Genomic DNA, 27,050 nt, shown 5'->3' with positions numbered 1-27,050 from the left:
TAATGTATATGCAATCAGCATCAGCCGCACATAAAATTTAAAACAATAAGTTATACGCCGTAAAAATTAAACTAATTTTGCAATGGATACTTTTAATTACAAATATTGTTTTAGTGTAATGTTCAATTCTTGAAAAGCAAATTCCCATCATTTAAATATTTTTTTACATTTTTTTAAAAGAGAATTCTTATTTTTACAGAAACATTTTATTTCAGTTTCATTAATGAATTATTTATTAAATCACAGTTGTGGCAATACGTACTACAACAGTATAGTAAGCACTTTTACGTTAGCAAATACCGCATTGTTTTTTGTGTATTTCATTTTTTTTCTGTTTTTAATTTAATTTCCCTGATTCCACTATAATATATATTACACTGACTCTCTGAACTGATTGTATGTTTTAGATAAAATTATTAATAAACTTATTGTTTAACTAATTGGTATTTTCACGGTGGATGAATATGCCACACACTGAATTTAAAACATTCTTGATGTTTTGATTAATGTTACATCGATCCGAATCAGACAAGATTTTGGTGGAAAAATCAAATATTTGTTAAAAGTTGTGAGAAGAATGTTCGGCTGCAGGAAGTAGGTTAATCGCTCGATTCGAGATGGAGGTAGAAATGTGAGAAATGAGTGAACGACCATTAGTAAAGTCCTGGAGTTTTTGTTTCAAAACTTTTTTTTTGGGCCTATAGCGGCAGATAGTTTTAATAAATGGTCTGTATCTTGCAGAATTGCCCATCAGTTGCCGCCATATCGAGAAACGTAAGCGATGATCTCTGGTTAATGAGATCCTTATATAGCAAGTGGAAACGAATCAAGTAACATATTTCGTGATTTTGATCAACCGAAGTAACAGATTCGATAATTTCACACACGATGATCTCTGTGGTACATTCATTATTCTTCAAACGATGATTGATTGTACAGAATGAACGATTTGAGACCTCAATAGACACACTACGATTTAGAAGGATAAGACATTGGGGTGAATTTTGGCAAACATTCGACAAACGGAAAGATTTGATTAGTAGTGTTTTGGAAGTTCCTGATCGAGTAAAATTTTTAGCATGTGGCTGATGAACAAGACCGTGGATGACGGTAGGTCTAAGTAATGAACACGAGGCGAATGTATGCGAGCAAAACTGTTACTGATAACAACGGTAATGCTCAAAACAAACGAAGCATTGAAAACGTGTTTTGGTCCTATTTTTCATGACGAAATTTTCGGAACTGTCAAATGAAGTAAGAACTTTTTCTATTCAAAATCGCGACTGCTGCATCTGTCAATGAAAACTAGGACCAAAACAAGTTTTCAATGCCTCGTTTGTTTTGAGCATAAAGTTTCAGTTTTTTCATTTATGCTGATGTGATATGTGAAACAGATATGACGCCTAAATGCTTCATTTTAGATCCAGTAGAAGCGTAATCAATCAGGATGGAAGTTATTTTCAAATATCAAAAAACTTAATTTAATTTGAACTTTGTAATAGTCAAACCACATGCCACCAACAGCATTTCAGAATTGCGTGTATTAACTAATTAATTCCGCATTATAATCGTCGAAGCATTCACTAAACCTACACTGGTTTGGTCTTATTTGTCTTATTAGTCATATCCACTTCTTAAATTGTTTGTGTACTCTCCTCATATGTCGTACATCAACGTTCATGACGAGGAAACACATCGTTTGTACTACTTTCGGTTTATAGTTTCTTCCCATAAATAGTTAAATCGAACCGTCAATTTAACATTTATCTTCATACGACAAAATAATGTGCATGCAGGTGGACATCATTAGTTGTACAACCATTTGCTTAAGAAATCTACGTGCAACAATTTAATGATTCGAAAAAAGTCACTTACATCCGAAATATACACAAACGCCAGCTAGTAATAATGTGACTAAAAATCCAGCTATCACAGCACAGCCACAACGTTGACTGTCACCCAATTTTCGTCTTGTAAATCGAATGTCTGAATCTGTGGACATAACCGAATCTGCTGTTCGACTTCGTGACGATGAATGTCGGCTGCATTTTCGTCGCGGTTGTATGTTTGTCACCTAAAACAAAAAAATTAAATTAAATTAGAATGATTCATAGAAAGTTACCCTAAAGTATAAAGTATAACAGGGTGTGATGGTAATTCTGCAGGAAAGGTAGAATCGTACAGAGGTAGAATCTTAGTTCTTTATACGATTCATTCCAGTGTCATCTTCATTACATTTTAGAATTCTACGAAACTCCATAGAATTTCAAGAGAGAAATAAAGAATTTCTCTAATTTTTTATTGAATTTTGTAATGAGCGATATAAGTGAACCTATAAAGAGTTTGCCATTTCAGCTGACTTATTACTTATTAGTCATCAACACAGACATCGTTTTGAACAATATTTTAACAAGAGAACACACTAACCTACTAACCACACCACATAACCATACTAACCACAGCTCTTCGACGACGATTTAATTTTTTGAAGTGCTAACTTGTCTGTACATAAATGCCTCATGATGAAAACATATTTTGCTTATAGAAAATAGTTGCACTTTAAATTAAATCTTCCGAAGCCACTATACCTACGGTTACAGTCATCGCAGGTCCCATCATAGAAACGCAATGGTGTAATTTTTGAATAGCCAAAGCCATCATTTATCGACTGTAGGCATTATCATTAACATAATTAAATTGCACCTACTAAACTCGACATATAAATCTACCCAAACATGCAAATAATGTGCAATCGAATCGCGGATCTAATTTTTCTTCTTTTTTTTTCGTTCATATTTACCTCTCGATGCACATATTCGACATACTCACAACACACACATTTAATGTTCAACCATAAGAAATGAACAAACAATGAACATTGGCGCATTGAGGTTTAATTTAACAATTAGCATACAATGGGAATCATATGAATCATGGAGAAGCAGAAAAAATAAAGATTTTCATATCAAAATCCAAATAAATATTGAAATGCGAGAGATTATATTAATGAATGGAATGGAATATTATGACTGTAAGAGTTGATCCATTCGGTTGTATATTTTCAACGATCTTTTGTGTATATAACTAACTTTGTTCTACAAGATGATACCAAACATCAACTTTCTATTAACCATAATAGAAATGCCATACAATAATAACATTTACCTACATTCGTGGTTTATATTATGAGCATTAACAAACGTGATTTTTAATTTTTAATCAGCTAAAATTCGAATGAAATGTTATTATTGTTATGGGAAATTGATAATTATGGGTAATTTAATTGGATAACATAAAACCGAAAAGTCTTACGTTTTGTGTCGTTGGCTCGTTTTACTATATGAAGACGATAGAAAAAGTCAACACATCGCATCTTAATTCTATATGCTTTAATTATGTGTCGATTTCATTAATTACACATCGTACAGTCTCACAGAATCGTATATACAGAGAAAACCAGACAGATGAAGAAAAATGGTTACAAAATTTTATTTCACTGAAAGTAACATTTCTACATTTTGAAATGTTTTTGATATGGCTTGCCTGAGTATACATCTTATACAATAAAAAATAATAATGTGAGTGTGTGCTTGGCGATGAAAAGATAAATTTAATTTTAATTAAATTAAATTTCGTTTTTCATTTTCATTAAACTTTATATTTTATATATGCATGCGTCGCCGCGCCGGTTTTATTCTGTTCTCCTTTTACTTTAGATGAGAAATTAATTCGCTGGCTCAAATGGTTAAACTATATGTAATAGATTGGTGCTGTGGAAATGGTCATCGTGAAATTCGATACAATCTTATCATTTTATATATAGCAAAGAGGCGTTGCTATTCATGCGTTTAAATTTTACCATATCGAAATCGTGAACGCATTTGATTTATATTTTAAATTACCAAATTAGGTGCGTTTGATATGTTGTGTGTGAGTGATCTTCGATTAGCATCCGCTATAATTATCCCATATTACTAATATCGTTGCTTTTAATTTCTAACATCCGCCAATACAAAATCACTATTTTTGGTATATTGTGTCACATTTACATATTCGGAAAAAAAAGGTAGCAGAAATCGAGTATTATTAGAGATTTGAGATGTGCATATAGTCGTTCCGAAGTGATAAATAAGGTCAATAATTTTTTATTATAAATAAAATGGGGGAAGACAAAGAAGAAGGTTAAAAAACTGACGTCCATTCATTCAAAGTAAAATGATGAAAATCCTTCCTAAAACGCTAACATCGACAACGACAAAAAATACTCTTGTATGTGCCAGCTAAAAATCGGTACAGGTCATGTTTACCTGAACGTTCTCTGAAAATACCTGAGCCCATTTTGTTTTACCTCAATCTATTTTGTTCTCAACCTATTTTGATATGAACCTGATATTTTCAACTTTGACTTGACATGAAGTAAAACTTGAGTATTGTAATCAGGTTTAACCTGACCTGGAAGCTCACTGGTTATTTGAAATTTTCTTATGTTTGGTGGGGACCTTCTTAACATTACCTGGCCTGTCCTGGCGATCTGTAACGATTTGAATTTGAACCATCTTCTCCCATATTTTCTTGTGTAGGATAAATGGATATATCAGATAAATCGAGTCGTTTTTTTTATTTACTGTGGGTAAATTGCTACATCTTCCCACAAACGAACTGAAAGTAATAAGTTTGAAATGACAGTGCCAAAAAACGTTATAATTTTAGATTTCTGTTGCATGCATTAGCCTAGCAGTCAGATCCTATTTTTGGGAAACGATTTTCACAGATTTTCTTAGATTTTCCCAAAAGTATTTTTGAGCAAATTTGTGAAAAATTTGTAGAAATTCGGGAACATATGGTAAATAGGTATGGTAGACATTATCTAGTACGAAAGCGCTACCTCATAAAAGTTCTGGTTATGGTTCTTTTTGCTAAAATGGCTCGTTTTAATAATATTCTAGAATTTAAATGGGTGTTTCACAACCTCCGGTCAAAAACACTCAACCGCAACCTTAATTATCTGGATAGTTGTATCGCTGGCTTTTGTTGCACTTTTGGTTTTTGTAAGTAGAATTCTTCGATCAATTTTTGGAGGTCTCAATGTGAATGGTAACTGTAGAAGATTATACAACCGTGAGCTGTATCAGCTTTACAAGGAGTCCAATATAGTCAAATTCATCGAAATCAATTCACGCCGTAAGTGTGCCAAAAATTTGAATTTTAAGTGAACGATTCGATGAAAAAGTGAACCGAAAAATACATTTCAAAGCTTCATTATATGAAAATGACGCTACGTTAGAAAGACCTCCGCACTTTTCATTTTGAATTTCGACCGCACTTACGGCGTGAATTGATTAAGATTGTTCGGTCATTGGCAAAGAATGAATGAGGAACGTGTACCACTGAAACTGCTAAATACAATCCCGATTGTAACCGAAGGCCAGGAAGACCGAGAGCGAGATGAAAAGGTGCAATTGAGTCTGATCTGAAAGTTGGCTCGAAATAGGACCGATTGGAGAAGATTGCTGGAGGAGGCCAAAAACAATAGTAGGTTGCAGTGCCCGCATAAGTAAAAAGTAAGTAAGTTTCACGAACTTGTGAATTCCAGAGGTTGGTTAGCTTTAGGAGTTCCAGATTCGCAGAGACTATTTTTCGTTATACGACAGAGGATGTAGTTAATACCCCGATTGTCCGAAGGCCATGGGCTTGAAATTTGTTTTTAACGAAAACTTACTAAGTTCCATGAAATTTCGTCTTTTGCTTTAAATGAGTTCGAAGTTCCACATCGCGAGTAACTGCTACGGGTCAAAACCATTTTTTAAGCTGACAATTAAATAAATTGTCCATGTTTGTGGAAATAAGATGTTGAATTAGTTTTTTTTAAACTCATTTCTCAAAGTTCTGCATCTGCAGCTTTAACAGTCACTGTTTAAATTATGGTTATTATATCGACCAGAACGAAAATTACCAACGCTATGAATAAATTTGTCGTTAACTAAATTTTGATTTGAAAATAAAACCAGCGCCAGCGAAGTTTGTCGATTGAGACGATATGTTCGGTATTTAATATCACGAGCATATTGTAATATTAAGATGTAAAGCAATTCGATCGCTTTTAATTGAAATATTATGTTAATTTGTCATAAATACTCGAATACCTACATTACAACTAGAGTGTAATGTATATAAATAGATAGACACAGTAATACATATTGTAACACTGTGCTCATTAAATTCATGTAAAACGTTGGTGGATTTTTTTTTCTTTAATTTTTGAACAACGTTCTCGATTATATCTGTTTTGAATTTTAATTGAAAGCCAATAGTAGTTAGCTTATCATAAAACGTTATTTACTTACACTCATATCACCATAACACAATGAGGTCGTAATAACAAATGAAACAGTCGTACTTACATGTCACGTCGTAATAATAACAAGAATGTTTCGCAGCCATGCCTCATTGTGGTGTTGACACCAAAAATTAGGAAAACCATCCCAAACATTACAGAAATTATCAGATGTAAAATTTCGTTGGTTCAGTTCGAGACAGTTACAGTTATACGAATTGTAATAAAAAAGTAATGACTAGGGCATTATCGTTTGGTGATTGTAGGTTGAAAATGTAGGGCTCATGCAATATAAGACGTAGAATTTATTTATGGGCTCATCCCAATGGTTTGTTCAAACGAAACATTTTCAGAAAATTGTATAAATAGAGGATATTGGTTTAGCGAAACTACTTATATTTCCTGAAATTCTCCGAATTTATGTTTCAATAAAAACGGGCAAAGAAGCACCCATGGGGCAATTTTTTGAAATGGACCTAGCTAAAAATCTAAACATTTTCCATTTTCAAAAATTCTCTCGTTGGTGCTATCTAGCATTATTCCCCATTTTGGGTTTTAAAAAATCGAGTAATTTTCTAGCTTCAAATTACGTCTTAAGGCTCAGCTCAATTTTTCCAAAAACCTTTTAGGTGAGCACATTATCTTCTACGTATTGAATTCGAGTAAACGAGAAGTTTTCAAGTTTTAAATTAAGGTCTCAACAATCAGATCAATTTGTGCTGGTAGGATAACTTCAAATGCAGTAGATGATGTGCGAAAATACGACAGTAATGTTGAGGGGATACATGGCGAATTTATTGATTCTTTTTTAGAAGAATATTGAAGAAATTCTACAACGACAATTTTCGCAGACATTTATTTTAGAAACTTTGGATTCCAAAGCTTGGAAGGCGATTTGTCGGACCTAACATTCGTTTGAGAGGCGAACATTAACTTTACACTAATTACCCTAATTAAAACATTTAGTGATTAGACGCATCGCTGTAAGTAAAGCCTATTTTGAGACATTTAAACATTCACTAGCTCCAAATTCTACATTTTTTTTTTTGCAAAAAATAAGTTCAAAACGTGAGTCTTCGACTTTTGATCCTACCGTAGCAACCAAGGCTGTATACTTTGGGGAGGTCACGCAGATGCAGATACGCGGGTTACACACCACAGTTGATGATAAAATGGCCGATTTCATACAAAAATTCACCTACTCTGATGATTCTCGTCGTCTTGATGATGTGGTGAAATTTTTTACATGTAAAATCATCAGAAGTGGTGTGTTCCCGCGTATCTAATAAAATGGCGGTCTGCGTGACCTCCCCAAAGTATACAGCCTTGGTAGCAACTACAAGAATTGTATTTCATTCACTGACGTTAACTTTAGTCGCTCAGTTAATACTGTCAAAGTTAACTGTGACGTTAGATTCTCCACGGCCGATTTTGTCCGTGAAGAATTAACTTGTCAGTGAAACTTGACATTTTTAATGTAAAAAGGTTTTCGATTTTCGTGTTGATGAATAACAATTATTTTTGAGTGATGACATTGTGTTCAAATAGTGAAAATCAATTAATTAAATTTTGTTTTTATTGCAACACCATCAGTTGTCAAAATTCACTTTCATTAACTCAGCGCGTTTACTGAGCGACGAAAAAGTAGAATTTCTGTACGAGCTCTAAGTAAGTGTAAATAGGGGTGTTGAGGAATTTCGTGCCGTGTCATTCACAATAAACCACAAAGTGACATTTTCCTTATACAAAATGTGTCATTTTGGCAATTATCGTAAATGACGTGGCGCGAAATTCCTAGCAGCCGTCTTTAAGTGCTAGGACAACATTTAATAATTTGGGGAAACATCGCACGTATGGAATTCAATTAAATTTCTGTCGCCTCAGTCTATTCGCGCCAATGACTGCTAACAAATTCGTAACTGGAAAATACCTCCGACGGATCTAGGATCATTTAACATCAATATTAACCATCAACACTCCAGTTTCACTAAAGACTCTTCCGCATCTAGCTGCATTTTTCGATATAAAAAATAAGCGATAAAATCATCCCTACCATGCATAACCAATTGGCCATATGTAATTAATCAGCCTACAAAAAAAACGCTCAAAACATTTAAACGCCTTGCCAATTTACAATCAAGTTGTCACATTTTAATGTTAATTGAATGCCGGTGAACTACATACTTCCTCAAATGTGTACTTTATAACAAATACCATTTGCAATAAACCAGCAATTAACAATCTATTGCTTCATAGCCTTAATAAAAAGTTACGTTTTTTTTTTCTTCTTTCTTCTCTCGAGTGTGTGCCTCAGTACACTGGGCTGTGCATACCTTCTTTTAATAGTAAGTCGTTATTTTGATGAACTGTGGATCGGAGAAAGAAATGCGGTTTACATATAAATATGACTTAGGGGCCGTTCATAAATTACGTAACGCAAAAATCAACATTTTTCAGACCCCCCCCCCCGGGTCTGTAACGCTAAAAGGGTCAAGTTTGACCCAATTTTGTTAGAACCGTAACGCTTGCCTCATACCCCCCCCTCCCCCCTCTAGCGTTACGTAATTTATGAACGGCCCCTTATCTACCTCATGGTATATATACTATACACAACGTATAAGTACTCGCACAATCGTCATCGTGACCACAAAAAATACACCGTTACGTTTTTATTAAACTATAAATGAAAAAAAAATGGAAAAGAAATTTATTAAAAATGGTTATAACGAAGACAAAAAAATGTACAGAAAAAAAAGCTGTTGTAATTTGGACAAGGTCAAGCGCTAAGGTTGACTAAAGAGGAAGGTAAAAAAGCACAACAACGCAATTTCGTTATAATTTTCTGATTACTGGGCATTGTGTTCAGAAGAAACCGAGTACTTTATCAAGACGATTATAAGAGGATGTTCCATCCAAAATTTAATTGGATTGATCGAGGTCCGCGAAGCAAGAAAGAAATCGTGGTGTTCCTATTACGGTGTTTATATTATGTATGGTTAGGCCAATTCATTTAATGATGAGTTTATTTTAGAAGGCAATCAACCGAAGTATCCTCCAATAATAATAATTGAAATCGAACGGAAATCGATATTGGTTCCTCTGCTACCGTAGATTAGGTTTTTACAACAAGCCGCACTTTAGAAGCTTCACTCTCTTTTTTCATCTTGATAAAGTACCCAGTCATTTTCGAAGTAAAAAAATGATTGAATTCATAGAATTACCACAGCAGATAAGCCGATGGCCTCTTCACTAAAAATTCAATATCATACGCAACTCGAACGAACTGTGTTGTTCTAAATGTTTTCATCTGTATTCAGTCAAGCATTTTTCCAACCACTTATCGATGGGTAATAGTGCATCACAAAATTATATATTATTATTTGCACTATTTCTTTTGTGCAAATATGGTGTTCCTCTAGCAGATTCAACGCCGACGATTAAGAACATATCCAATAATAACGAAAAACGTTTGAAACCTCTTAAAAACAACGTTAACCCACACGTTCACATTTTTTGATTAATGGCTGGAGATCGTTTAGTGTGCATTTTATGGATGTTTCGTATTATAAAATTTTGTCTAAACAAAAATGCAACAATGAGACGACATACACTTGCATCTCAGAAAAAAAAAATGAGTTGCGCAATCAGTTCTTTTATGTGAAGGAGTTATTTTCAAGATTACGTTACAACACTAAGATTTGAAGTAAAAGAAGAAACAAATTTTTACTTAGAAACATATTATGTACGCACCTTTGCTGAATCCCACGGTTCTTTGTGTTTGCTGTTGCTGTGATGATGAGTTTTATTTTTGTCTGTGGTAACTGTCATTATGATCTGCAATTAAATGAGTTTAAGATTATTACTTTCAGTGCACATATCAATTCGCATATGAATATATAACTGTAAGATTAAACGAAAACCATTTATGAGAGAGATAGAGACCATATCATACACAGTTGTAATATATATAGCCGAAGCAAGCCAATTTATTATCTTCAATTTATTATTATTTGGTATTTAGCAATGGTCATAAAATAGATGAACTTAAATTAAAATGCTAAACGTAATTTACTTGCTCGGACGAATGTGGCGAGAGTTTCGTAAAAAGTATTGTAATTAAAAGAATGGAATAATGTTCGGTTATTATGTGTTATAACTAAATAAATGACACCAGAACCACATTGTAGCTTGTAAAGTAAAATCGATTAGTACTCTCTAGTAAAATAAATATTAATATGTTGGTCACGGCTTAGCAAAAGGACAAATCATATAAGTCTTACTTCAGGACGCTTTAAGATTTGCCAGTGTTTAAAACTACCAACTATATTCCGCAATGGATTACGTATATCTGTCTTACAATAATTTACTATTGTAAAAACGCGACAACAGACAAAATGATTTACTTAACAAATAAAGTATTAGATTTTCCAGTCCCGAATTCGGACTGTGAAAACTTTAAAATCTAGTACTTCATATGTGGCCCGAGTTATGCATTTAAAATCGAAAGAGACGACAAATTGAATCGAGATCAACCTGGTCATCACCTGGTCAGCGAAAACAAAAACCATGTTAAAACTAATGAGTTTAAAGAATTGGTGTCAAATTGTTAGGTCAAAAGAAGTAACAGACTCAACAATTATGGCATGATTGTTGTCTGTTTAAACTTTAACCGTTTCTGACAACAGTTTCTTAAAAGCCTCCAGTGATTCATCCTGCTTTCGAAAAGGTGTTAAATACCATTAACAATAGCTCCGAAATAAATGATCGGTAAAGAAGGAAAACAAAATTAACCGAAAGGTATCCACACATTTGAAATTATCATAATTACGAAATTTATTCTCTACTAGCAACATGATATTGTATGAAACGGCTATACATTATAAAATGGATATAATACTCATATAGAATGTAGATAGATAATGTATTCTCACTGAAATGAAATTTAAATATCATGATGTATATAAATACGAGAAATTGGATTAGTTTCTTGTTTCTTGATTGTGCAAGATAAATGTCTTGACATTTAAATGGAGCTCTTATTGGACTTACAACACTTTTACCTTCGAAAGCACATTTGACTCGACTATCAAAGTATTTCGTTTTGTATTTTTGCTAAATTAATTAATGTTTTGATCTTGCAAATTTTATCAAAATTACCCGGAAAATGAAACATTTTTTCGTTTAATTAAACTTATAAATCAAGTAAACTATACAGTAAATTGTGTTGGTTATATTTCTGAATTGTTGATACATTTTGTTCCTATATACGTAAAACTAATCGATAACCAAAAAAACGTAATTCAGTTTGCTCACACAAATCAATTAATTAAATTTCCACTCGGTGCACTTTGAAAATATTTAACATTCTGAATCGAAATTATTGAAGCATGAAAATTCTCAGATCAACGGCATCACGGAAAATGTATCACCAACCATTTACGTACTATGTACTGATTTTAGAAAAAAATAATCATCATACGAAGAACGGATATCTCGTAGCTGCAGAGCGTATCGACATTTTTTTTTCGTTTAAAATTTTTTTAATTTTGCGATGGTTTTTAGATCTTTCGTCGATTAACAATATTGATTTTGCATGAACTGTTTGAAGAGAGCCTTAATGTCTAAGAACTACAACTTTGTTCGAATTAAATCATTTATCAGTACAACCTTATACAACAACGTTTAGCGAACGAAACTCGAAAGGTTGGGATGGTAAGAACATTCAAAGCTCTACTATAAAACGTCAGTCCACCCTACTATGTCTCGAAAACATGAGATAAAGTTTCGCCTCCAATCATCTGTTAATGATAGACTGATAAAAAGAAGTAATCTATACTACCTCAAACATCAAACATCAAAAACTATATATTACTTTGAACAAGATAAGTAATAGATTTAAAGACTGCATCGCCATCGGTACGCACTTTTTATGTTTTGTTAGAGACACCATTTTCGATTGTAATAATCGATCGATAAATCGGAAATTTAATTTACTCTATTGATACGAACCATATTGAGCTCTGATTTATGCATTTTACACCCACACGCCAAAAGTAAAAGTACACAATGGAATATACAGTTAAAAATGTAGCGTGAAAATGTATCGGAACTTCGTCTTTTGTACACAAGATACAAAATCAGTTCAGATCAATAATGACAAATGTTTGCAAAATCAATTTTAAATCTGAATCATCACAATCACGTGTAGATTTTGTACATACATTTAGAATCAATTCTACAACAGTGTTTAGGTTCAGAAACACATAACCGTTTGCCTTACGATTTAAGTTGTTGTTTTTTTCTAATCGAATCGAGGTCGATCGTGCATTTATTTGCTTATAATCAATGATAATCGTATCGGTTTTTTTGGTCTTAAAATTTTAACATCGAATTGTGTTAAGAAAAGTCGATGGAACCAAGATTCCAATAAAAAGAATTTGTAAAAAAAAATTTGTGCTCCGCGCGCAAAAGGTCTAATACATTAACCGAACAACAACAACTTTTTTTTTTAATTTCGTTGAATTAACATAATTTTTATGAACGATACAATTTATGTTATACAATTCAAACAAACACATTATATTGACCTAATTACTTCGGAGAGTTCATTAGCTACAGATAGAGCGAGATAAAAAATACCTTTTTCCAAATCCGGTATTGTATCGAACACCGAATTGAAACATATATGCTTAAATGCTTTACCAGCAAATGCAAACATCATTTCGAATAGACCTGCGTGACTTTTAGCATGTGCCGAGCCGTAATTTGTCAAAATAAAGTGTTTCTCAAGTTCAGCATAATAATATTTTCTGGCCATCGTCGAAGACACTTTAACAATAGTTCGGCCTCTTCCTCTTTTTATAGGTGTTGTAAATTGTGTAATGGACCAAATAGATATTATTACTCACAGCAACCGCACCATCATTAAATTAAATAACAAATTATGGTAAAAAAACGAAAGAATTGTTCACACAGAAAAAGAGTTACAAAAAAACGCTACATTAAATCACAACAATCGTTTATAAATAATGGGAGGTTCGTTACTTGCTATTTCGCAATCGAATTAGTGTTGATGTCTTTTGCTGTTAAAACGAGAGAAGTTCATTAATGAATCCGTATTTGTAATGTGATTTTGTTTCCTATTTTCTACTTAATTGCTTTTAGAAACTTTCTGTATCGTTACAAAATAATGCGAAAACTTGCCCATTCAGTATTATACTGGGCTGATGCCGATGCCGTTGCACTTTACGTTAATTAAGAGACTGTCTATACGTTTCAGGTGACAATACTTTTTTTTCAGAAATACAGTCGGTGACTTTGAAATAAGTGATGCGTTTACTTTCAGCTGATCTATGTATATACAAACAAAAGAGCTGAAAAGACGTAAAAAAAACTATTATTTGGATGAGTGGATCAGCTGAAAAACACATATCTATCGATTCTGTAATCAAAAATGGTCAAAAATCATCTCATTTTTAAATTTTGGTTGTCTTCAAAGCTTTTTACTAAGAACAAGTAGCAGTACTTCTATTGCTTCCAGTAATTTATAGTCTTTGATGTTACACAATCTTTTACTTCATTTACTACACTTTACTATATAAGGGGATGAGGACACAAGACAGGGGAGACAGTATCTTTTTGTCATTGTTGTTGTTAACCAAAATGCGTCACTTAATACAAAGTCGCCGACTGTAATATTTCCGCAATTATGTTGTTAATTGTTTATCTCTTATCGCCTAGCTAATTGATTTTTGTAATAGATTCAATTTCCTATGTTCTGATGTTTACTCATTTAATGAAACGATGAGATCAGAATCGGTACTGCCTACCACTCAGAATGGAATATCCTTTGATCACAGTTTATTTTAAAACAAAACTGGAAATTTTCAATTATAATTTGTAAAAAAAAAATTAAGATAATTTTTGTCGTAAAACGAGAATAATAATTCCGTACAATTTAACAGGTATAATCATAAGAACGTCGCATTTCATGAGTGTCATACACACAAATAGAGTCAATAATCTCTTCACAATAAAAAAAATTATCTAAAAATATCTCCTAATATCAATGTCATGATCGCACATCACGCCGGAACCGATTTTTTTTTTGAATATTGTTAAAAGCTTCTGCATTGAATTTAATGAATTATATGTCGTGAAGTGGAAAACCAGTTTTCTTTCGAAGCAGAAAAATGAAAAAATCTTATGCTTTCAGCCTCTCTGTGTCAGAGATTATTTTTAAACTTTCTTGATGCCAATGCCTGCATAATTAATTAGATTTATTGAATATATCTACGTTTTCTGAATTAATGTCTACGCTATAGAGATTATAAATTCTATTAAAATAAGATTTAATTGTGAATTCCAAAAAAAAACGAATGTGAGGATGGTTAGCAGGAAAAAAAAGTTTTTTCTTCTATTTTTACATTATTTACAATGAAAAATGAATGATAAGAAAATCATTTTCAATGATTATTATACACTGAAATCTATTGTTGTAAAATCGTGCCGCAAAATGCATTTTTAATACATATATTCAATTTTAAGCGCGCTCCGTTGTTTTATATAAAAAATATATTTTGTTTCTTCTTCTTCTTATTATTATTATTATCTTGGTTCATCATTGAGCCATTTTAAGATGGTGAAAGTAGTTGTATGTTTACCATTGGAATTGTGTGCTTATATGGATTGACAGTGTAAAACAACATGTATAAATAAAATACGTTCAGTTCTGTTTTGTGTATGGTTTTATAGTATGTATAACACATTTGAACAATATATACTACAATCATATACACAAAAAATGTAAACCAGAGGAAATTTCATAAAATTCATTTGGCTGAACTGCAGATTATTACGAAAAATAAACAAACAACTGGAATGAAAGAGTTCCTTTTAATTTACTGCTATTAATCAATGTTGTTTTATGGTTTTAAAATGTTATTAAGTTGTTAGTCGTTTGTTTTTCGTTTCTTTTTTTACATAAAATATATCGAAGAAAATGATGGCATTTCCAGTGAAATGTTTATTTGGCCTCAAACTAAAACTAATTTTTATTTTTGATTTGTTGGATATTATTATGCGTGTTTGACTGATGCCTTTGTTTGTTCAAATATTTATCTTACCGTCATATATAATACCAAGTCCCATTACAAATGCATCTATGTCTCGGCATAATATGCAATATAAGTATATCTTACTGAGCGAACACGAAAATGGGCAAACATTTTTTTGTATTTTGTTTTTCGAATCTATAAATTGATAAATGTATCGAGTTTAACGAACAATAAAAAAAGGTTGAGCAGACAAAGGCACCGTAATAGCTATAGTGAGAAAAATTAGCCTAAATTCGGTGTTAATACTTATGCGTTGTACATAATATGCATTCATTAATTAAAATTCCATTTTTTTTTTTCACTTCCAATTTTAAATTCAAGGTAGCCAATACAATTGTAATTTGTCTTTTTAGTCCATTTATTTGCTAATGCTTGTTCAAAAGTACTTAAAACCAATTTACAAATAAAATGGTTTCACGCAGTGGCACATTAAAAGTAACGTTAATAAAGTAGCAGCATTTATAAAGAAACAACTTCAAAAGCAACTACACTTTAGCACGTTCATGTTTTTCGAATTTTATTACAGAAATTACATTCTCTTTTGACATTTTTTGAATTTTAACCATTTAAATGCTATAAATAAATGCAGAAAATCTCATTGTTGCTGATTCAAACTTCGTCATCAATTCAATTTGAACTTGAAAATTCGCAGTCATTTTAAGTGAACTGCGAAATAAAACAATTAAAGGGGCATTTCGTACTCCCAATTTAAAAAATTCTCGTTCAAGTCTTTATTGAAAGCTCTAAAACAATAACATGCATTCGTGTAATAATTGGAACTTTATAAAAAAAAGATATAAAATTCTGCTTGGATGAGGATTCGTGCAATTTTATTTTGTGAATCGACCACAAAACAATTATTTCTGGATCATCAAAAACTTTTACTTGAGGTGGTGATCACATTCTCGTGAATTTTTACGAGACCAGTGAGAAGATGATATTTTGAAGAATAATCGGTTTCGGTTGAAATGCAAAACAAGTTAATACCACAATGTTTGCACCAAGGATTTGGGGGGCCAGAAAATAATTCTTAATTACATGATCGACCTGTCATCATTAGGCGGCTAGTTGTAAATTTCCAATCACTCAAGGATATTTTATAAATAAATAAATAAATATTTTGTCCGACGGTGCACCATGACAAAAAGAAGGTTTGACGAGCCAGGTAGAACCCGTAGTTTTATGCCTCGATTTTCTCTTTCACTACTCGTAACTGGCTTATCAGTTAACATATCATATTTAAAAAGTACAACGAGCTCAGATGACTTCTTTAGCAAAATGCACATATATTTGAACAAGTGATAGATTTGTAATCAACCAACAGGCAATGCTTTAATCAATAGAAGAGACGCTACGCGATCCGTTAGCCATTCCTAATTTATTTAGCTAAGTTCCTGTTATCCTAAAAACAAGTATTGGAAAATATCTAATTATCTGCGACCAAGCAATCGAGAATCAGATGCTCGACTCTGCTCGAAGAATATTTTATGCAACAAATCCACTATATTCACCCAACTAGAACTCATAAAATTTGTCAAACTTGCATTTAACATTAACTGCATAGTAAAACGAAATATTTACTCAACCTCAAGCCGTCCTCAGTTTCCACACTTAATGCACATCCAGCATTTGTAATCCAGCAACTATGTAACAGCAAATAATATTTTCAGAACATAAATTGTTTGACCTTTGCATCTTAAATTAATCTCGTTAATGCACAAGCAACAAGAACAAAGACCAAGCCTGGGTTTAGGTGATACAAAGATTTAATCTGGGTCACATTTTTATTATGAACTTTAATAATTTTGCTGCATTCAACGATTTTTTTTACTTATTTTTTCGTTTTTATGTGAAATGTGTAAAAACAATCAACGGTTGATTGCATAAGATTGGTCGGTATTTACGTTGATTAACATCACAAAGCGAACAGAAAAAAAAATAATCTAAAGACCAGAGAACTTTAAGTATAACACGCTTGTAACGGTAAATCACTAGACATTTTTTTTTTCGCTTTATTTTATTGTGTTTTTTCAAATGATTATAAAATGACCAAACAATTTAAAATATATTTTTTCTGTTAAATTAACAATGCAAAATGGAAGGAATTTCTTAATTTCATGATTTTACAGCTTAGACAGACAGCTTTCATAAGTTTTTTTTTCTGTATGGGAACCGCATTAAGTAGATGCGAAAATTATTTTTCCTCAATGGTTAAATAATGGATATCCACATTTTATAGTAGCCACCATATAGTACGACAGGTATATATACCTCTATATATGGCGCTTATTGTTATTAAAGTGTTTCTATCCATTAAACCATATTGTCCGATTATGCAAACATTTCCAAATGCGACATTCTTTGTATACCTTTGTTTGGAATTAGATTACTCCAGATTCATTTTGTGAGTTGAAAATTTGTCAATCTACAGAAAAGATCAAACGAATGTGAAATGCAAATGTGTTGTGAATGGGTGAGAACATGAAACTATTAGCTGCGGACTAAATCGCATTTATTTGCACCACGAAACTCATCAGATTTTTTTGACGACAGGTGTTCATCTCAATTTTATGCCATGGACAATAAAATCACTGAGAGGGATTCTTTTGAATTTCGAAAGGCCCCCAAACCAGTCTCAGATATTTTTGATCTTCCATACCTGGCTGGTTGTCAATGGCCAACGAAAAATGGGGTTTCGTAGTCCGGATTTCATTTCCGTAAGGTGGCGAGGACACGGGCGTGTATGGGTTCGTTGGAAAGCTGATGTCGAGTACTACCGGGGCAAATATTACCTTCAAAAAATTTTATGATAAACGGCCGAAAATATGACCTCCAGAAAATTTCTCAGAATCTAAAACACCTCGGTGAACTTTGATGACAGCTGTGACTCACTAATGCAATTATTTGGTTAAATTATTACTTATTGTGAATGTTGAGGACCTCAGCTTTACACCGATACCCATATTTAGTAGTTTGGTAGGTTACTATGTAACAGATGTAACAGATGAAAACTCTGTGTTTCACTCCGCCAAACTACTAAATAAGCAGAGATCCTCCACATTCACAATAAGTAATAATTGCATTAGTGAGGTCACATTACTCATCAAAGTTCACCGAGGTTGCATAGATTTTCAGAAATTTTCCGAAAGTCATATTTTTTGCCGTTTATCATCAAATTTTATGAAGGTAATATGTGCCCCAGGAGTACTCGACCTCAGCTTTCCAATGAATCCATACACGCCCGTGTCCTCGCCACCTTAAGGAAATGAAATCCGGACTACAAAACCCCATTTTTCGACATTTTGCCGATGACAACCAGCCAGGTATGGAAGATCAAAAATATCTGAGACTGGCTTTAGGGCTTAGGCACGAAGGCCTAACTAGGCATGTATAAAAAAGTCCCGGAATAAATAGCGCCGATTTCGGTCAGTCAAAAGAATCCCTCTGAAGGATATTTATAGCCACAAGAAATTAGACAGGGTGTGATTGATTACAGGAAGTTTAATTATTTTATTTTAGTTATCTAGTTAGTGAGAACTGGTTCACGCTAGGTGGAAATTATTATCATTTTTTGATAGATTTCTCATCCGCTAGGATGTACTGTCTCCAATTACGCGTCAAAATCGCTTCTAGGATATTACCAAGGTAAATATAGTGAGGAGGTAATGACATATATAACCGACTCAGATGTGCAGTGGCATCTCCTCCCCTTGTTGAAAGCAAAAAATGGAATAGAAAGTCGGGCCATCTGTTGTGAGATAGTGAAAATATTTTTGTGAAGTATGTACAAGTAAATCATAGTCATCCATTTTAAAGAAAGATGTCACTAGCATCGAACTTATGTGCCGCGCGCGTCTGAATGGTATTACCTCCTTACTATATTTACCTTGGATATTACAATGGCTTGGCATATGGAAGGGTTTTTTTAAGGGAATTAAATTTCTTAATTTTTAGTCGCTCTTAAACATTCTATGGCTAAATATTGAAAAACCTGTGAATTTTCAGTTGTCTTTGATCTTCGGTAAGCCGAATAAAATTCGCAAATTGTAAGCAATTTTCGGGATTTTTAAGGAATTGAAAAAAATAATTTCCCTTAAAATAGGCCCTGTATGTCATTGTACCCTGAGCCCTGAGTGGGCCAGTTTGAGTAGGACATAAATCTCGTCATTGATTTTCACGATTTCTCTTTTCCAAGGAAGTTTCATTCTACGACAAGATCTATATGCTTTTTTGTAGAACGATTTTCCACTCTAAATTACCAGATTGTTATGTGCGCGGTTTTCTTTGCATTAAAACTTGTCCATAATGTTATACTTTCGGTTTATTGTTGCTGCCAAATGGTTTTACTTTTCATTGTTGGTATAATTATGGACCATTTTTGCGATTGCATAAAGCTGTTTTGTTAAAGCAAACACACCACAGTATTTAACATTTAAATTGTAAGTGTAACCGTGATGTTCCACATGAATGAAACAAATATACTCGTAGCATTTTCGTAATAAAAACCCAAACCAATGTATAAAATCCAATATTTTCTTTGAGCCAACTCTTTCATTTTGTACATTATGCACTTACTATTATCTATCTTATTATCGAGCACCTAAACATTATTTTATTAATCTTGATTTTTCGCGCCTTTCTATAAATTATGCATTGTCTATAAGATAGTTGATTTGATCTCCAGATTCGATTTGTTTCGTTGTAACCGTGAATGTAGATCATTAAATGCAGAGTATACGAACAATTTTATCGGTTTCGATGTATTGTTATAAATACAGCTGCACAACTACGTTACAGACTTGAAAGAGAGATTCATACACAAGAATGGAAAAATCATTTTTCTTTCTATTCAGGCACACCATAATCAATTGTTTTGATTTCCGACCAAAGAAATGATTTTGTGTTTACATTTTTGAATTGATTTTTTATGCTTTCAATTTGTGTTGAGTTTTGGGAATTTTTTTTCTGTAAATATTACATTTTGATGACTTTGCATAATTGTTGTTTAATTCGACAATTGCTTCTACTTTCAGTAAAAGTATAACATTATGCGCTGAACAGAACACATATATTTGTATTGTTATTGCTCAGTCGAGTTGATTTTAAATTTCAATTGGAAGAAAGCAATTAGCATGACGTATGTAAAAAAGAAGATATGTTCCTAATAATGTAAGAATTGATTGAAGTTCATTTCATAAGCTAAATTTGAATGTCATTTAATGACCACCAACAAAGCCTCTTAGTTCTGTGAAATTTTTTCGATGCTCGAAGTAGATTCGGTTTAATGGTCACCCAAAAATCTAGAAATTTTACTAATTTGAGTAAGAGGCTATGCAGTAGGGTGTAGCGTTTTGACGAAAGTATTTTGTTTTTTAAAGCCTCCGGGTAGGTTCGATGCAGAATGGTCATATGATCACGAAAATATAAAAAAAAAATTGAAGTTCGAAGCTCCCATGCGCACTTTTTGGTCCCAAAGCCACAGTGAGATCAGTTCTGGCGACTGCGTGGAAAAAAATTTGTTAAGTGTATATGATAATTACTCGTAAAGACCGTGGCGTCAATTTAGCATACTTTAAAATAAAAAAAAAAAATTGACTAACTGATGAAAAATTACAAAAAGTGCTCCCGACCATGACTTTTTGAGAATTTTTTAGGATTTAAACACGACATAGTAAAGTTAATAGACAGGAGCGCTGATTTGACTAAGGACCTAAGTAATCTCGTAGCCCAATATTTTTTACGAATAAAATTTTTCAATTTATGTTAGTGTTCATTTGAGTTAATTTTCATCCGGTGTATTAGGTCCCTTATTTGACGTTTCGAAAATAAACCACTCCTGCCTGGTTTATTTTACTCGGCCGTGATTTAAAGCTTTCTGAAATCTGTGACTGGAAAGGAATATAGTCGTGTCGTAGCTAATTTTAAAGGGCTTAAAGAGCTTTCAAACAAATATAGACTCGACGTAAAGTGTCACCGGGTTGCAGATTCGTTGACCTTCTAGTGTGTAAAAAATGGTACGAGAAAAATCATATTTTTTTACTTTTTCACAGTATTCAAAAACGGTTCAAAAATGTTCTCAGTATTCCTGGCGAACAACCCAGTGAAACTTTACGTCGAGTCTATATTCGAAAATTTCTTGAAACTGTTTGAAATTTTTCATCGTCGAGCCAAATTTTTTCATTTTTTTTTCGTGATCAGGGGACCATTCTGCATCGAACCTACCCCCAGGCCTTAAAAACCAAATAATTTCGTGAATACACTACTATGCAGAGATTACCTATTACCACATGTGTTCGAAACCGTACCGCACTTTTTGGGTTAATTTAATGCAAGGGGTCATGGATTTATGACCTTCAAACCTAGCTAGCAAATGACTAAATAAGTAGTTTGCGCAAGAGATTTGAAACCATCGTGTATAGTATACACTGTTTACGTAAAACATTCATTCTGGCCACGAGTTAGAACCAATAAGATCTACACATAATCTACCGAAGCAAAGTTGACGTTTTCGTGTTAGTGGTGTGTGTGATATAATTTTTCAATGAATTTCGGGTCTTTATTTTTAACCAAACTCTACACGACAATTTTTTGGTTGTAAACGTTTCAATGAAAATGGTCCTTACTTCATATAGTTGTTTGAGACACATTCCATTTGTTGTTTTTTTTTCACTTGCAGAATATGTTTATTCATGTTTTACAAAATTATAATTCCACTTGTTAATCTAGGTGTTTTCATCCAAGATAAAAGCTATCCATTGTGATAGTTGTTTAAAACGATTTACGGCTAACAACGTTTTTGATAAATTAAAAACCAAAATGTTTACAAACGCTCGAATATGTAACCAAAGTCAACGATTTTAATTTTATTATCGAAGCAGCATCTATCTAACACATTGTTCATTCAATTTAGAGAAATTATACTAATTTATTCTACCTTCTGTGGGTGACGAGTTCAGTATGACGAAGATTATTTTGTCAAAAATAAATAAATATACATTTGATAATCGAATGTGTTAAATCGATTTGCTTCTCTTCTATACTCTTCTGTTTGTCTAACGTTTTTCGATGAAACATTATTATCTTCTTTCAGCCATTATTTACCAATATTTTACCGTCACTTTATTACTTTTAAGTCAGAGGTATTCTGTGTGTCTTTCTATCAACAGAAATATGAATAGAATGTATACGCTGTACGTTGATCGTCACAATCATTTAGGACGGCTGTATGATGGTAAACGACCAATTTTTCGTTTTTTAGACAATTGGGTACATCTTCATTCATGTATGGTTAACTGTGCTTTATCCATTTTTAGGTTATTATTACTATTATTATTCGTCTATGGAGAACGAATAGTTGTACAAGCAAGTCGATTAACAGTTTTGGGATATTTAACCATTATATGCGACATGATCAACCGTTTTTTTTTTCAATTTACATTTCAATGATATCAAATAAATCACACATTTCATGTACGGATTTTATTTTATTTTTTCATTTTGAAATTTAAGTTAAACGTGAAAGACGGATTTCGAAGTTTAAGACACGATTCTGAAATTGATAGATCTAAATTTATGATAAATTAGACTGACAAGCTCGTATGGGCTTAAGCTCAAATACAATATAAATTAAGATCTTATAAAATGTCTACTTGGGGTCTTTTAAATCCAAAACGTAATTTACCTATGAACGTGTATCCATCAATTTTAATGCGAGTGACTATCAAACGTTTGGGCTCCGAAAATTTCGGTCAGAAATTATAATTAGATTTTCGGATTAAAAACGTTTCGACTTAAAACAGTTTACATAAAAGGAATAGGTGGAAAGGAAAGTTTGATAGATAGAAAGAAGCGATCGAAAGCCGAAGATGTACTATGTACTCACAGCGCCTATTACATAGTTTATTACGGATTTCGTAATATATTCATACAAACACATTGTGTAAGACACATCGGTCCCATATTAGTATATCAAGTAACTTCAACTCGTTCTACTTCCTAGAAATCTTAGTTGTTTCCATACTATTTTGCAATGTTTCGAAAAAAAATGAATCCCTAAAATCACTAGCTACTCCTTTTTCTGCATAAAATGGATTAATTCTAATTTACGATTGAATCTTTTGTGTGTTACACTTGTGTCATTTCAAATTTACAGACCTACCTCACAGTAATTAATAAAATACAGAACAAAAACCCGAGAATGTTTTTGGAAATCATTTTTCTATATTTTCTCAAATTTTTCCCCATTTTTTTTTTAGAAAATTGTGGAAAATTAGGGAAAACTTGAGAAAATGTGAAAAATACGGGAAAATGATTTCATATGTGTGGCGTGATTTACCTTATTTGATAAAAATTCGGTGTGGAAATTTGTCACTTTTTTTTGTTTTCAAAATTTTTATAATCGACAATGTCGATTCGACATTCGGTTCACCTTGGGGAAAAATAAAAAATTCAAACTAGAGCGATTTGAATTTCGCTTTTTTTCTCCTCGGTAAAAAAATAACTATTCAAAATTTTGTGAAAGCTGCATATTGTGAAACTAATAATTTTAATCATTTTGTTAACCTCATCTGCTATCGACAGCTACAATAAAAATAAGCGACAAGCCCATGCTATCTTATGTAGCAAAATGTAAGTGAATCCAAATGATGTAAGAGATTTTGTATCTATCTATAGTAAGTGTTTAGATCAAAAGAAGTAATAGATTTGATGCAGTCGATTTATGCTGGTAGTGTCTGAAACATATTTTCACTGAAGAAGATACAAAAGTTTAAGGATATCGAATAGAAATTAAGTTTTCTTTCAACATTCCTTATATATTGCAATTGCTATGGCACAAAGATTTTCTTTAAAGTTTTGGAAGTTTTGTTTTTAAGTGCTTTGATGGTAATGCCATAAAGATTCTTGTTCGTTTTATGTTCTTACAGGCCGTACATATTTAAGAGGTAATAAATAATACAGTTGCATGGTTAGTAAATTAGATAAATTAATTTAATTTTATGGAAGAAGTAATAGATTTTGATATAAATAAGTAGGTAAAATTATAAGAAGCCAAGAGCCAAGTGTTTTACATTACGAAAGGTGTCTACCATGCGATTTTATTATCTGATATAAAAACACACCGTTTTCGACCGAAACAAAAAAAAACTTAACCAAGCATCTGTTTAGTAAAAGTTAAGTGTTTTCGTTTTATGCTAATAAGAATGTTATTATATAAAACAAAAGTTAAAAGAAACTGAATTCGTCGACACGACACACATCGCTACGTATACAAAAAGGGGAAGATTCAAAAAGAAATAACTGAAGCATTTGAACATTTGAATAATAAAATGAAAATTTTCGTCGGACGCATAAAATTCACTTATATATAACGCAACAAAATGCAACGTTTTTATATTGTAACGAACAACCAAAATTTTTAACCGGAAAAAAGTAGTAACGACCTTTATATCTAAAGATTAGGGGAAGAATTAATGTGCAACTTACCAGAAATATTTACGGCTGTTTGAACAATGTGATAATATATCCTCAGCTCTCTTTTTATCTTTATCCAAATTGACTGTTTACAGTTGTAACTTTGATTTATAGTTTCGAAATTCACATTTTTTGTTTTAATCCGAAAAACAATGGTCCATTAAACGAATCGTTTCTTGTTATATTGTACACACAGTCCAAAAATTTATTCGGTTTTGTTTCCCGAATCAAAAGTGTTAAAATTGGTGAATTCTGTAAATTTGCGTTTACTTTTCAAGTTCTTTTATAAATTGAATGCTTCAATCGATGATCATTTTTCTTTTCATTTTTGTATATCGTTAACGATAATACAAATGTGAAAGAAACTGCCAATAAAGAGAAATATAAAAAAAGAAGAAAGAAAAAATAATCAAAAGAATTTCATGGAATATTAACATGCTGAAGTGCAAAAAGAGAAATTTCTGTTGTTGCTTTTTGTTTCTCGGTATTGCCTGTAAAATTGTATGGAAAATGGATTATTTCTCCGCTGTCGTCTAGTTCAGATATGGGTTAGAAGGTCGTTGAGAATGTAACTTGAAATGCTATCTTAAATCACTGCAGTGCGTCGTTAATTACAGCTACTCATTAAATTTTTCGTTTAGAGTGGACATTACCAGTCAAGCAGAGTACAAATTATGATGGAAAAGACATAGCAATTGGAACATTTTCGAAATCGAAAAATTATAAACAATTGGTAATTTAATAATTTTAGCTTCTAGCAGAACGTATAATGGGGGTTAGGGGTTGCATGTTTAAGCTTCTATTATAGCGAAATGTAAGATAAAAGTAATTTGAATTAATAGATTCTGAATAGAACACAAACGAAATTACACAGATGAAATTAAAAATTGGATGGTAATAATCGAACGTTATTAGTTTTGGGTTGAGCGTTAAAAATAATTCCATTTACCAATATTTCCATCTAATTGGTACCAATTTGATGATAATAACGGTAGCGAGAATTAAAATATTTGTAAAAGGAAAAATTCCAATGGTCGTCGATCAAAAAATATTGGTCGAATATAATTTCCCATTAAAAATTTAATAATTTCGTTGCGATATGATTGTCGTTTCTAAGTCTCTTAGAGAATCGCTTTTAGGAGCTAAATCTAGGAACTGATGAAATGTTTACTCTTCTAATGTTATCAAAACAATTTAAAAAAAATGTATCGCCAAAGGCTTTTAATTAATCGATTCCAGTTCGTAGCGTACACCTTAACCATTAACTAATACTTGTTAATCCTTATACAATTGCATCGTGTGACATTTTGCTGAACAGAAATTGTCGCATAGCACAACGACAAAATAAAAAAAGAAATGAAAAGAAAACGCGTCTCATCGCAGTCTTGTTAACCTTATTTAATTGTATAAATGCATTCAAACAACTAAAAACAATTTTTTTTATATAAAATTTATCAGCGAAAACATGTATTACACACACCGGAAAAAAAGTTGTCGTTTATTGCACTTTTTTGTTGCTGTTACTTATACTGAAAAATATCGCGTTTCAAGCAAATTATTTAATTACATGAACAGTGTGGTATAGACAGATATATTTTCTAAATCACTAGGACTAGATCAGTGGTTATCGATTCCGTTGATAAATATCTCCGTTGCTTACAATTTCAAATCAATAATTTTTAATTGTTTATAGTCAGCGTACAACCAATAAACTGAACGTATGCTATACGATTATAACGAATTTCTTATTATACTCAATAAAACTTTTTTTTTTCAAACACGACGTGAATTTGTTCACCGTGGTACGAACATGAAGACTGGTCTTCGTGTGTTAAGTTAGTGTACAATCTACCAACTGAAAGAGTTTTTATTTTTTGTATTAGCAGAGAGTATGATCTGAGTACGTGAATTGGTAGGAGGAACATTAAGGGGAAATCACGTGAAGTGTCTTCTTTCAATTACTTCGTTTGTGAAGAGATTGGTGAGAATCACATTTAAGAGATGATGTTGATACTTAAATTGATTGAAATATTTCGGGTAAATTAATGATAAGAATTTTTAGCATTTGACAAAATGTGATTTTGAATAAATTAAATTATTTAAGAGGCTCCAAGCGTTCAGCCTGGACA

General features: G+C 32.3%; 1 protein-coding gene across 4 annotated transcripts in view; it reads right to left on the bottom strand.

Annotated features, from left to right (window-relative positions):
• LOC119067603 overlaps window positions 1-26,777 on the bottom strand; it is a 33,681-nt gene extending 6,904 nt beyond the window's left edge. The window contains exons 1-4 of one of the 4 annotated variants that reach the window (XM_037170697.1): window positions 26,624-26,777; window positions 24,934-25,173; window positions 10,085-10,168; window positions 1,876-2,074 (exon numbers count right to left, since the gene is read on the bottom strand). In XM_037170697.1, the coding sequence (XP_037026592.1) occupies window positions 1,876-2,074; window positions 10,085-10,162 (277 nt within the window). In that variant the 5' untranslated portion in view covers window positions 10,163-10,168; window positions 24,934-25,173; window positions 26,624-26,777. Of the gene's footprint in view, window positions 1-1,875; window positions 2,075-10,084; window positions 10,169-24,933; window positions 25,174-26,314 lie in introns of all 4 variants that reach the window. The other 3 variants (XM_037170694.1, XM_037170695.1, XM_037170696.1) reach the window with 3 other exon arrangements.
• Between the last annotated feature and the right edge of the window lie 273 nt (window positions 26,778-27,050).

Source organism: Bradysia coprophila (genome assembly GCF_014529535.1).
Source record: "Bradysia coprophila strain Holo2 chromosome X unlocalized genomic scaffold, BU_Bcop_v1 contig_12, whole genome shotgun sequence".
NCBI lineage: Eukaryota > Metazoa > Arthropoda > Insecta > Diptera > Sciaridae > Bradysia > Bradysia coprophila.
Note: the sequence above shows the minus strand (reverse complement) of the source record. Positions and strands in the feature narration are given on the sequence as shown.